Source organism: Malurus melanocephalus, unplaced genomic scaffold (assembly GCF_030028575.1).
Source record: "Malurus melanocephalus ecotype Western Australia unplaced genomic scaffold, MMel_1.1 scaffold_58, whole genome shotgun sequence".
Classification (NCBI taxonomy): domain Eukaryota; kingdom Metazoa; phylum Chordata; class Aves; order Passeriformes; family Maluridae; genus Malurus; species Malurus melanocephalus.
This window is the reverse complement of record NW_026623290.1, coordinates 796,918-809,080: the sequence shown is the minus strand read 5'-3', so window position 1 is coordinate 809,080 and position 12,163 is coordinate 796,918. Positions and strand designations below refer to the sequence as shown.

Here is a 12,163-nt window from a genome sequence, read left to right as displayed (position 1 = left end):
TGGAAAGCAGCACTGAGACCTTCCTTTTCCTATAAATGCCATGTAGATCTCTTACCTTCATCAACCAGTGACTCCATGGATTCATTAACCCGGCTGATTTTATGTAAAGAGTCTGTTGACTGTGACAGGAATTTCCAAGTGTGTATTAAGCTGTCATCGTTCCCAACTCTGCAGAAAAACAGAACACGGAATATTGTTTGTTGACAAAAACCCAGCCAAATGTACTTTCAGATAAGCAGAATAAATGCATTTTAAATGTGAATTGAAAAACAAAGCCAGCACTGCATGATTACGTACAGAAATGTGCTTTTGTGAGTTGTTTACCAACTACCCACTGGAGCTCAGAAGCTGCATGTGCTGCAATTCTGAGTGGTGGTGKTTTCCATAAAGAACCACTCCTGAGRTTTTATAGTTTGAATAACTCCATTCCAGTCATGTCCCATCCTCATTGCCCTTGGAGCAAACAGTGCAAAAAATGCAACACCAAAGGCTGTACAAGAGTCCTTATCACTAGCTCTGAGAAACATCAAAAAAATGGACTGAAATTCAATTCCCCATGAATAGCCAGGACACTCCAACTCCCCAGAACATGTCAGTCCATGCTACTGCCTCACATGTGGAGCTGCTCAATATGCAACTATGGTAGGAACCATMAATTAGATTTTCTTTTACCTTTTTTTGTAATGAATTCTGTATAATGCAGTCTAAAAAAGGGAAGACTGCAGCTCTATGCCTTCACCCTTTTGTTATGGACACAAAAGTTACTACTACACCTGAGCTGTGAATGTGTGCTTGTACAGTATCCAGCCCAAGAAAGGGATTTTTTTCCCAGAGCATCTCTGTGAAGTGGCCTTGAAYCTACCAGGCCAGCTCAGCTGTGCCTCTGAACTCCTGCCATGACCAAACCAACCCAGACAATCAGACTGTGCAGGAGATAACTGATGGTATCACACAGAACATGGATATTTCTGTGTCTGTGATCTCTTCTGTACCTTCAATGAAGGGGCAGCACGTGAATTGATTTTTAGTGAGATCTGAATTGCTTTCCATTGGCAGTGCCAGATAACACACACACACACACACACACACACAGGCTCACACATGCAGAGAGGAAGCTCACCCTGCAATGTTCTGTATGGAGACACTTTTGGAGAGTGCTGTGGGCTGCTGGGATCTCCTGTTGTTGAAGATGGAGGTGACGGTGCTCTCGTCAGGAGTGAGGATTGCAGAACGTGGGCGCTCCTTGGGCTGTGAGCCTGGAATGGAATGGTGGGGAACAGTCAGCCCAGCAAACACCTCAACCACTGCAAACCGGGGTGAGGATGACTTAAAGGGATCCAGACTCTGAAATCCACTGCCTTTTCTTTCTAGAATCATCCCCAGGGGATGTGAGCAGATAGGAACAGCCACAGGAAGGGAAGAACATCAACCCCTGTGCAGAACTCACTGCACCTCTGCACCTCACAGCTCCAGAAACATGAACTTGGGAAAGTAAATTTGATTTCTTCCACAAATAATCATGCTGCAATCTACTCTGTTGCCTTTTTACTTCCCTGGGCCCACAATCATCTAAATCTTGCTGCTTCTCAAACTGAGATCAGTTTCTCTTATCAGTATGCACCCCAGAGAAATGACAATCCCTATTTCATTAAACCATCATATACCTTTAACTAATCTGTTCATATTAATTCCCAGGTTTTTCCTCCTTCAGATGAATTTCTGCTCTCTGGAACAATACCTCTGAACTTCATGATAAAGACCACAACTGTATCATACAGCATGGTTCCATACAGAAACCTCCAAGCYATCACTTATAAAATCTTATCACTTCAGCTTATCAAATCATGGCACTATAAAAGCAATTTGGGCTATTGCACACCTGTTCTTTACCCTTGACCCACTCTGGGTCACTCTGCAGTGCAGTATGTATCTCAGCATTTGTCAGTATTCTTTCTATTCAAAATTAAACTTTGKTTTTTTTTACCTCAAAGCCCAAGACTATTGAATTAAAACAAAAATAATTGTATTTTGAATCCTCTCCACTTAATACTCATAGCTGGATTCTTTACAATGTCAGACCCCACAGACATAGGYTGCATCTTCCATATTTTGTGGATTTAACAGCTACAGACATTCAGCAAGCTACAGCACACAAGTAGTTATTCTAAATCTGAGATTATTTTACATTTGCTTAAAGCTACATGGACACTGCAGAAGGGAGTGAAATCTGTACAGCTTCTGAAATCTCCAATATTGCTTTGCATGCACAGAGGATGCTCTCATCCCTGCTTTGATAAAAGCTTATCTTTCATAATATCAAATATCAATCAGCAAAACATATGCAGACCACAAAAGGAAAGGAAAAGGAAATTGTCTTACTTTTGTTTCTCATGGTTACTGTGGGTAACGAGGAGGTATCGTGTGCCTGCAGCATCCCTCTCTGTGGCTGAAAGAAAAATTAAATTCACTTTAATTTCTTCCTCCCTGCTCCCAGAAGGTTGTGCCTCATAACTAAAACAGAAAAAGCTAAGTTTTCCTCTGAATCCTTTCAGTGTATGTGTATTTTTAAATGTATTTMTTTTCCCCTGAATGAAATGGGCAAAAAACAGATGGAGAAATGTGCAGCAAATATGAAAATGTGAAAGTGCTGACAATACTGAAGTGAACTGAAATCATAATTGCACCAACATTATTTAGCTTGGAGAAGCAGGTTCCTTGCATTTGGGGTAAGCACAAACTGTGTGTTCCTCATATAAACAGAGTATTTAACAGTTTTCATTTTGTGAAAGCCTCGGCATAGGGGCTGAAGTTCTTTACAAGAAWATGGAAACTTGGTGACATATGGTARAAAGTGTTATAYAGCTGCATAAACTTTTTTGTTGATTCACTAGAGTAGATGAAATCTCTTACCTTCATCTTGACCTTTGCACAAGAAGCAAAACTCTCCTTACAGCCTTTGTGAACAATTGCATTACAGTCTGTAAAAAAAAAAAAAACCCAAAACCAACGAATTACTAAAACCCCACAGAAGACAGTCAGTTTTTGCTGTTTGCAATCTGAACTTTTAACTCACACAACTGAGAATTGTAACTTTCAGGCTTYATTGTGGTTTCTACGAGTAGCAACAAATGCTGAGAGACAAGCTGCTTTCTAGGATAATTAGCTTTTGGTTTGTTAAYAGCATTTCCTTGTGGAATTTAACAGGAAATTCTGTTTAAAAATCAATGCAAGGTTGAGTTGCATGGGGTCTTAAAGAGAAAAAAAGGAAAAAAAAACCATTTTAAAGCAAGGTGGAAAGCAGGAGACAGAAGCAGAAACCAGTTGTAAGGCCAATATTTCTCTGAAAAGACAAACACTGTTCTCATCAAGACAAGAACTATGAGATCTAAAAGACAGGAAGAGGAGGGGGAAATTCATTTACACAAACTCAGATATGGGTAAGATCTGCAGCACAGACCCCAAGTGCTGCTGTATTACAGGGCTGCCAGAAAAGGGAACAGGAGCAGCATCTGTCAGTGACCATGACCATGAGCTCCGGATTTCCTGCTGGAAACTGAAGTTTTGGTCCAAAACCACGATATTCACCAGTGCTGGGTGGTTTGGGTTTTTTTTTTTCAATACCCTTACTCTGCCCATGATCTCTGCCAGCAGATTTCTGGGAATTAAAGTTCTCAAAGACAATTAAAAAGTGGGTTTGTTTGTTTTTGTTTTTTTTTTCCCCCCTAACCATTGATAATTGGGTTTGAGGCTTTAACTCTTTTGGCAGAGGAAAGATCACAACTCAAGATGACATTCATTAGCTTAGAGAAAAGTATTTCCACTCATTCATGACAACACTAACGCAGATAATAAATTGTATTTTACATGAATGTTACACTGTAAGTGTGAAGTTCTGCATTATTTCTTAAAGAAGAAAGAGAACAAAAAATTCTGTCCAGAACAACAAAATATGCTCACATTTCTAGAATCTCTTTCATCTGGGATAACTCAATAAAAGCCAGTAATTCTAGTATTTTGACAAAGATAAGGGTAAGGTCATAGGGTGCTGCTATTCTGACAAAGCCTCACAATTTCCTGTGCAASAGAAGACAGAAAAAAGCAAACCAAAAGCTCTTGCAAAACCCACAAGCACTGTAATATTTAGGACCAAACAAGGAAGAAGGACAGAACCTGCTCATGGTGCATGAAGAGAAGCAGTGAGACAATTCAGAATCACAAAATCCACACTCAAGCCTCAAAAGCCTGAAGGCAGCTCTTCAGTATGTACATTTGGCAAGAATTTGTATTTTTTATATTAAAAAATCTGGTAGTAGGGACTTTATTCCTCTAWTTCAACTCTTCAGCAAGCAGGAAGTTCCTCTAACTCCTCTGTGTCACTAGCATTAGTAACTTAAACCCCCAAAACCTTATTCTCTGCATCACTGATCATAAAAAAAAGGCAGAAAGCTGCTAAAAATGAGACTTTTTGTTTGCCCATGTTTCAGAGCACGCTCAATCTTTCAGCACTGAGTTGATGTTTCAGGAAGCTGGGGGGCATCACTGAAAAGCTGAGACATTGATTTAAAAGCATCAAGTGCTTTAAAAGGCATGTAGAAAAAGTCAAAATTAAGAAACAGGTGAGACAGAGCAGTGATGACACCACCAGCCTACAACAGCACAGGAATGTCAGAGCCTCCTCTGCTTGTAAATCATCATTTCCAAARCATCTGAGGTTGATTTAAAGATGAAATGGGAGAAAGAACAATTCTCAGATGTGAGTTCCCAACCTAGGTCCTCCCCAAACCTTTTTTTATGACATTCATTTTCTGGCCAATGTAGAAAACTTACGGTAATTTTCCATCATACTTTGAAAACAAGGAATAAAATGCTAAAATATATCATATAGTGTTTTTTTTTTAAAACACATTAGCATACAGAGCATTAAACTTGGATATATTGGATTTTCTAAGTGGCTTCAGCAGCTGTTGAGAAARTCAAGTGGGGAGAGGATGCATTTGAGAGTTTGTAATTGTTGATGTTTTCCATTTCCCATCAGAGTGTGTCTCTGCTGAAATCTCTTCCAGGAAAGGCYGAGGTTCGGGATTCAGCTTGGCTGCTCCTTCCCCTGCTCACRTCCACCAGAAGGAACCCAAGGCTCCAGCCTGGGAGCACTTCCCACTCTTGCTTTGACTCATTTCTAAGCCACTGGAGTAAAAAATTGCTAATAGTGAGGAGAGGAGAGCCTTTCCCACTGAGCTGCAGTGGGAAAAAGACATTTTTGTCWGCATATTCTGTAGCTTTGGGCTGCTGTGTGAAACAGGCAGCACTCTGGGCTTGACCACACAAACACTGCTGACCTTATTGAGCTGCAGGCATGAGAAACCATCTGATAAAAGAGAACAAAATCCCCAATCTGTCAGAAACCCTCCATGAGGTTCCCTTCCTGCCAGCACTGTGCACGTCCTTCACACACRCACAGGTAGCTGTCATCTGACCTGTGATGCAATTTCTGGTACAAAGGGAACAGAGGGTCACTATTTCCTTTTTGTACCATGTGGTTCTCACTGTGGGTTCACTGAAGCAGTATTTCAGAGAAATACACCACAGATGGGTGGGATTCTTTTTTCCCCTACTGGAAATAAAAGCCAAGATCTGAGCCAGCCGTCCTTGACCTCTGTCCATCTTGAYAAGCACCTCAGCTCCAAGCCACAACGTGCAGCTGAAATAACCAAAGTCCTCTCAACTTATAGAGCCCAACGAGGGGAAGAAAACCCCCTGACCTGCTGGCATGGCTGAGCTCAGGCTTAGCAAAGAGGTTTCAGGACACCTTCATGTAGCTATGACTTATTTCAGCCAGTTCCCACAACTGCTGTTCCATGAATCACTATCTCCAAAGCCTCTCTCTCACCCTACATCCTCAAGCAAAAGGAAAATAAAGTGTAAGGTTTGCATTTTCCACTCCAGATTCAATGAAAAATAAAAGGAAAAGGGGGGAACCCCCCAACTTACTTGCACAGTAGTACGAATCCTTATTGAAAGGTTTCATACAGTGGGAACAGGTTGCTTGGGCTACAACAGAGGTTGCAGTGAAGAGATGTCCATTTAACAGCTTCTTATCTTTCTCCTTCTCCTTGGAATCTTTGTCCTTCTCTTTCGTCTTCTCTTTATCTTTCTCTTTTTCCTGCCGAGACAAAATGCCCAGAGGCTGTCAGTTGGCAGTGGTTTCACTCACTCTGTGTTTGCCTTTGCAGGGTGAGGATATCGACCCAGGAGCACCCGAACAATGGCCATGTGTCTGCACAGCTCTGCCTCAAAAGAGCCACTCTCAGCCCCTGGGGAAGAGGATTTACATATATTGACCCACACAGGTGTCTCACCCCTGCAGGTGAAACCCAGTCTGTTCTGAAGGCACCCATTTCCTTCTGGCTTTGTTTAAAGCTGCTTGGTTTAATGACTTCACCCTTTTTCTGGGCTCTCGTCAGCCTCTTCAGCACTTTAAATAAATTGTGTTAAATATAAATACCACATGCAGTTTGTATCAAACTTCCAACACAGTTAATTTTTAAGGCCAAACCATAAGGCTCGTGATTTGCAACTGCATTTTTAATGGAGAACACAATCTCTTTCCCAGTGCCTTACAGCCTCACTGCCAGAATATTTCCACCTGTTTTCCTTCCAACTAGCAACTTTTTCAACAGTCACATACAACCCCAAACAACAATGTGAAGCTTTTTGGCAAAATGGATCTTTTACAAACTCTCAACACACAGCCCCACAGAAAGGTTGAGAAACAACAGCAACACCATAAAAGACCCTCTCATCTTCCACAAACTCAACTCAACCTCTGGGCTGCTCAGTGTTGCAAAGATGACAAGCACAGTTTCTTCAACTTTTAGCAGCRTTTTTGCTTACTTTTCTATTGCTACCTTAGACAGAAAATGCTAARTACTAAAAATCTGAAACATTTTTCCCTGCAGCCTTTCATGGATTTGGAATTCTTCCAAACAATTTTAAAAGGAAACTCCACAAAAAAGCTCTGAATCTGAATTACAGCAACTCCTTGCCTTTGCATGTACCAATGTACACCATGTTTACAACACGAATCAGCTCCATGTCTGTACTTTTAACTGCTGCTGCGGATTTCCTGGCATCTGAAAGAGAAGCTTAACCAGAAACTGGTAAAGACTTCTGCTAACTTATCTTTGCATTTTGTTATTTATGTGCCACGTGCTCTTTGTCACAGGCTGAGTATCAGAGAGCTGCAGAGCTGCCCACGAGAGTAACTGCCATGAAGAGGTTGAGAGAGGGATGGAGCCCTGCAGGGAAACTGTTGAGCCCTGSATGAAAAACTCAAATAATGAGAAACTCAGCCCAAGAACTCCTCTCCCAGCACATCCCAGGCAAAACTCCAGCACCGGAGTCTCTCCCTGCAAAGTGTCATAAACAGAAAGTCTATTTACTGGCCCCAAACGCTGTTTTGTTCTGCAAATAAGCAAAACTAGGAGCATGACCATATGGAATAATCCTGTCTGAAGCAGAAAACCTGCCAGGAAGAGTCTGCATTGCATCACATCTCCGCCTCCTCTGAGCCATCAGCCTGGCTCACCACCCCACAGAAACCTCCCCAGCCCCATTTTCCATCCTCTGACCTGCCCCTCTTTAAACACATCCAGCCTGGCAGGATTCTAGRGCTAAAACTGTGCAGTTTGAGCCTTGGGCTGATGGTACCAAGTTSATGCCTGGAGTTTTGCTCTGCTGCCAAACCTCGTGAAGCTCCAGGAGGAAAGATCACCCTAAGCTCAAGGAAAATCTTGTGACCCTCATGCTGAAAGGAGATTTCTCATCCTGCATTTTAACCTACCTGTTGTTTACTGCAAAGCCCAGCCATTCTGAAGCCAAACTTTAATTTCAATTAAAATTGAACAACTCCAGGAAAAACAGGAAGTCGGTGCACCACTCTCAAGCTCTCAAGRAGGAAACGGCAAACTCCACACAAGGGCTGCCAGCCACTTCACTGAAGGACAAGCTCTCACAATGAGATTTTTTTTTTCCTGTGGCAGTTACTGGAACTTTATTTAAAGAAGAACTGTAGAAATTACTATTTTTGAGCTATTGGAGCTGCCAGTGAKATGTAAAGCCTGGATTTGTGGCTGATGTCCCAAAGCAGACACCACGCCAGTACCGCGGCACCGAATCGACGCCGCGGTGGATCCCAAACCCCAGGAAGCACAGAGCTCTTACCTCCCAGTGCTTCAATCCCACCAGCTTCACTGTTATCTGAGGCACTTCTGAGAATCGATTCCATTTGATGGACATCCTTCCCTCGGGGCAGGAGAGCTGCTCCCCAGCAGGAGCTGCACCCCATTAGCCCATGGCGATGCCGGGAGCTGCCAGCCAGGGACAGCRGGCACAGCACCGAGGAGTTGAGCAAACAGGGGAGGGCGGGACCATTGCTGACTTCCTTGAAGATGATTTTAGCTGCTTTGCTATTGCTTTCATCTCGCCCTACCCTAGCTTCCACTGCTAAAAAAATAAATCGCTAAAAAAAAACCCCTATAGGCAGAAAAGGATGTGATTAATATTTTACAGGTCGCCAATCAATATGAGACCACCTATTTAAAAGKTAGAAGGCAGTAAATTAAACACTCTGATGTCTGGGCTACAGAAAAAGTGAATTTTAACATACCTCAGTGTTGCTATGTAGTACTTCAGCAAACAAAGTGCTGCAGAAGTCGCCCAGACAGAAAGGTTTTGTGTGTTTGCACTCCTCCTGCTCTGCAGGTCACAAATACTCCCTGTCTCCTAATCCTTTCAGACTCTTACAACTCCTAAAGGAGTTACCTTTACCATATACCCTGAAATGCTGCTGCTAATACAGCACTGCCTCATTACTATGAAAGGCAAGGAAAAAAGAGAATTTACTCATGCTAATTGTAATTTCTCAGGAACTCTCCACCAAAATGAAAAGAAAAAGATTTTTTSCTGAATTGACAAAAATTAGAGCATRTTTGAGACTTCACAAATGTGAATCAGGGCACTCTGCTGATAGCAAGAGATTCACTGAAAATCCCAAATAACACTGAGTACATGCCAGGCATGGGTAAATTCCCACCAACTTCTATCAGTATTCCCTCCAGTTAATGCTCTTAACACCCCTTTATTTTTAGGATTCTTTTACGCAACTCTCTCCAACATTTTCCAAAAGAACCATTACAATTRATAGACCCAGATTTTATTTTACTTTATTTCATCTGAGAAAACTGCAYTTCTGAAGGGTATGAGTAAAACTCCGCCAGAAAGACACTGAAGCCTCCCTCCTTACAGCCCAGACCAAAAAAAAAACAACTTCCTGTGTCAAACTTCCCCTTTTGAGGTTTGTTGTTTTGTTGAGGTTTTTTTTAAACCCTTACAGGTTCTTCTTGTCCATAATGCCAAGAACTTTYGGGTTAAATTGTTTAAATGTACAGGTGGAGCCTTAGAAATGTATGCARTGCAAACACTCCACCATGAGCAGATTAGAAATTGTAACTTGAATGGTATTTTGGCTTTTATTTAGTAAAGGTATCAGAGTTAATACGAGTTGCAATTTTTGCAGTGCATGTTAGGGTTGGGATTTTGGAGCAATTCTTTATCAACTCTTTCAGACACAACCATGAAACGAGTAAAATCAGACTGCACTGAGCAAAYATCTAAAAGCACTGCTGTTATATTTTCTGTCCCAACCAGATCAGTTACCTCTCTCTCCAGTTCYTGGTTTAGAGATTTTACATCCAAAAGTGCAAGAAGCAGTTAATGAACTTCCAGTCTCATTCCCAGTCTGTGCAAAATGCTCCCAAACATCCCAGTGGTGTTTGCACAGARGTTTCTATGTAAACAGATTTACTTTTTCAGCATTCAACTTTGCAGTATTGTCCTAAAGCTGCTCAGCCACTGGCACGTGAGGTTTTCTATCTTTAAAGACAAATCCAAAAAGAGGAACTGTGTGTAATGACACCTCTCGAGGGCCTTCCAACAATATTTACCAACATATTAACATATCACCTAACGAGACAGTAAAGTGCTCTGAGCTTCTGTCAGACAGATAAATCGAGGTGAGACTCAGGCAAAAAAATCCAACCAAGCCAGGAAAATCCCCAAGCATATATTAACCTGTAGGGGACATTCTAAGGCAACAGCAGCCTGTTCGTGTCAAGTATTTAGCATTAATGTAATTATTCCTGTAATCAATACTGTTCCAAGGAAATTCAGCTGTGCTGAGCAAAGCTTAACTTCCAGCAAATTAAATTCCAGGGTTTCAAGGATGAAAAAAAGGAAAAAATATAAATACTGGCCATCACTAAAGGTCACCGTTTGAGCAATTTTCCTGCAGTGCACAGAAACTTTGTGGCTAAAGTTAAAAAATGATGAAAAGATAATACAGCCTTCAGCAACCAGTCCCTTCTGACTGCTCCTGTCCTTGTTTTATTAAACAGGTTCTGTAAAAATYAGACTCATTAATCACTACAAAGCCCTAATTCATGCCAGGACAAAATTTATTCTTTGTGGGGGGAAAGAGTAAAATCATAGACTCGTCAAGGCTGGATGAGACTGTCAAGATCAYCCAGTCCMACTGTCCACCACCASTGTAASCCCTRAASCACCAAAMCATCACCCAGTGCCAAATCCAGCTGCCTCCTGAACCCCTGCRGGGGTGGTGACTTCACCACCTCCMTGGACACCCTATTCCAATGCCTRATCACATGAACAGTGAACATTTTTTTTCTAATATCTGATTTGAATCTTCCCTGTTTATCTTCAGGTAGTTTCAGTTTTGGGGTGCTGTGATTTCCCATGTTACCAGCTCCTACCACCCCACCAACAATCCTGCCCTTACAAAAGGAAGTAAAAGAAAGTAAAGACAAGAAAGTCAGGCTAAGACTTAACCACAGAACTCATCCCTGCTGCCTGTGGGCATTTCACAAATGACAAGAAGCACTTACTTTGCTCTTCTTGCTGCTGGACATTTTATTCCTGAGGTAGCTGAAGGTGCGGCTGACTTTTGTTACACCTTTGCCAGCAGGGACACTGCTGCTCTCTTCAGATATGCTAAAATCAAGAAAAGATAAAAGTTACTTTTATTTTCTTTTCTCCTTCCCAAAGCACCTGTTAAATGGACAGATTCTTTTTAAAGGATAAATGCATTTATTAGCCAATAAAGTCAAGGATTGYTTCATGGGGTTTTACCAGAGGAGGAAAAGGGAAGACAAAATGGCAATCCAGTGATTTTGAGATAAATTTCAAGGAACTCTCRTATCTGTTTTGAAGCAGGCCGTGCCATAGCACCCTCTGCTGCTCCCCTTGTCAAATAACCAGGAACCATTAAAGCTGTAAAGAACCATTTCCTTCCAGAGAAAAGGGTCAAGAGAACCCTGGGAAGGCAATGAGTGTCTTAAACAGAAGCCACACTGTGCAAAGCCTTCTCTGGGAAATGAGARTAAAAATATTGACTAATAAACAATGATGGCTATGTATATTAATTTAGGAATTTGTRTGATCCCAGATAATTTTTGCCAGTCTTTACATGCACAAGCTTATGACTTCTTCAGCTACAATGGAAGAATAAGGAATTAGTGCATTAAAGGACWCAGTCTGTCAATGTTAAGTACAACACAAACCAAAAGCAGAACAGACACAAATTAAATCGAGGTGGAGAAAACAGCAGTGAGCAGAGGTGAAGAGTCTCCCAGTCACAAAAAAAAAAGCCAAAGCTGTCAGTGACACAGAGACCAGACACCCAGCTCCCTCAGTGCCACAAGTCCTTCCTCAGGGAAGCACTYTGAAAGCCAGCAGGGAGATTATCTCCTCTGTGCAACTTGCAAGGATGAAAAAAACACACAAAAACACAATTGTTGTAGCTTTTGTTACAGAGAGCTAGAGAGAATCAGCCACAGGGAGAAAAAAATTACTTTTAGAGCAAAATATAACTCGGGGTAAACCGATACCATGCAACAATGCATAATCTGATGTTATTAGCTGTGGATAAACACTGAGTAAGACTTGTTAAGAGATGAGACTTAGAGCAGACKTTCATATCCTGTGATCTAAAATATTCTTCAGCCTTCAGAGACACGAGACTGATTTTCACCAGGCTGATAACTTGTGATTTCAGCTGCAGAGCACTGGTGCCAGGAGGGCTTTTGGGTGC

General features: G+C 41.7%; 1 protein-coding gene across 1 annotated transcript in view; it reads right to left on the bottom strand.

Moving 5' to 3' along the window:
• Window positions 1-12,163, bottom strand: part of AKAP13 (A-kinase anchoring protein 13) — a 70,209-nt gene that overhangs the window by 20,913 nt on the left and 37,133 nt on the right. Inside the window, exons 8-13 of the mRNA XM_057365793.1 lie at window positions 10,959-11,074; window positions 5,989-6,160; window positions 2,911-2,978; window positions 2,380-2,446; window positions 1,121-1,256; window positions 56-168 (exon numbers count right to left, since the gene is read on the bottom strand). Coding sequence (XP_057221776.1) covers window positions 56-168; window positions 1,121-1,256; window positions 2,380-2,446; window positions 2,911-2,978; window positions 5,989-6,160; window positions 10,959-11,074 — 672 coding nt within the window. The remainder of the gene's footprint in view (window positions 1-55; window positions 169-1,120; window positions 1,257-2,379; window positions 2,447-2,910; window positions 2,979-5,988; window positions 6,161-10,958; window positions 11,075-12,163) is intronic.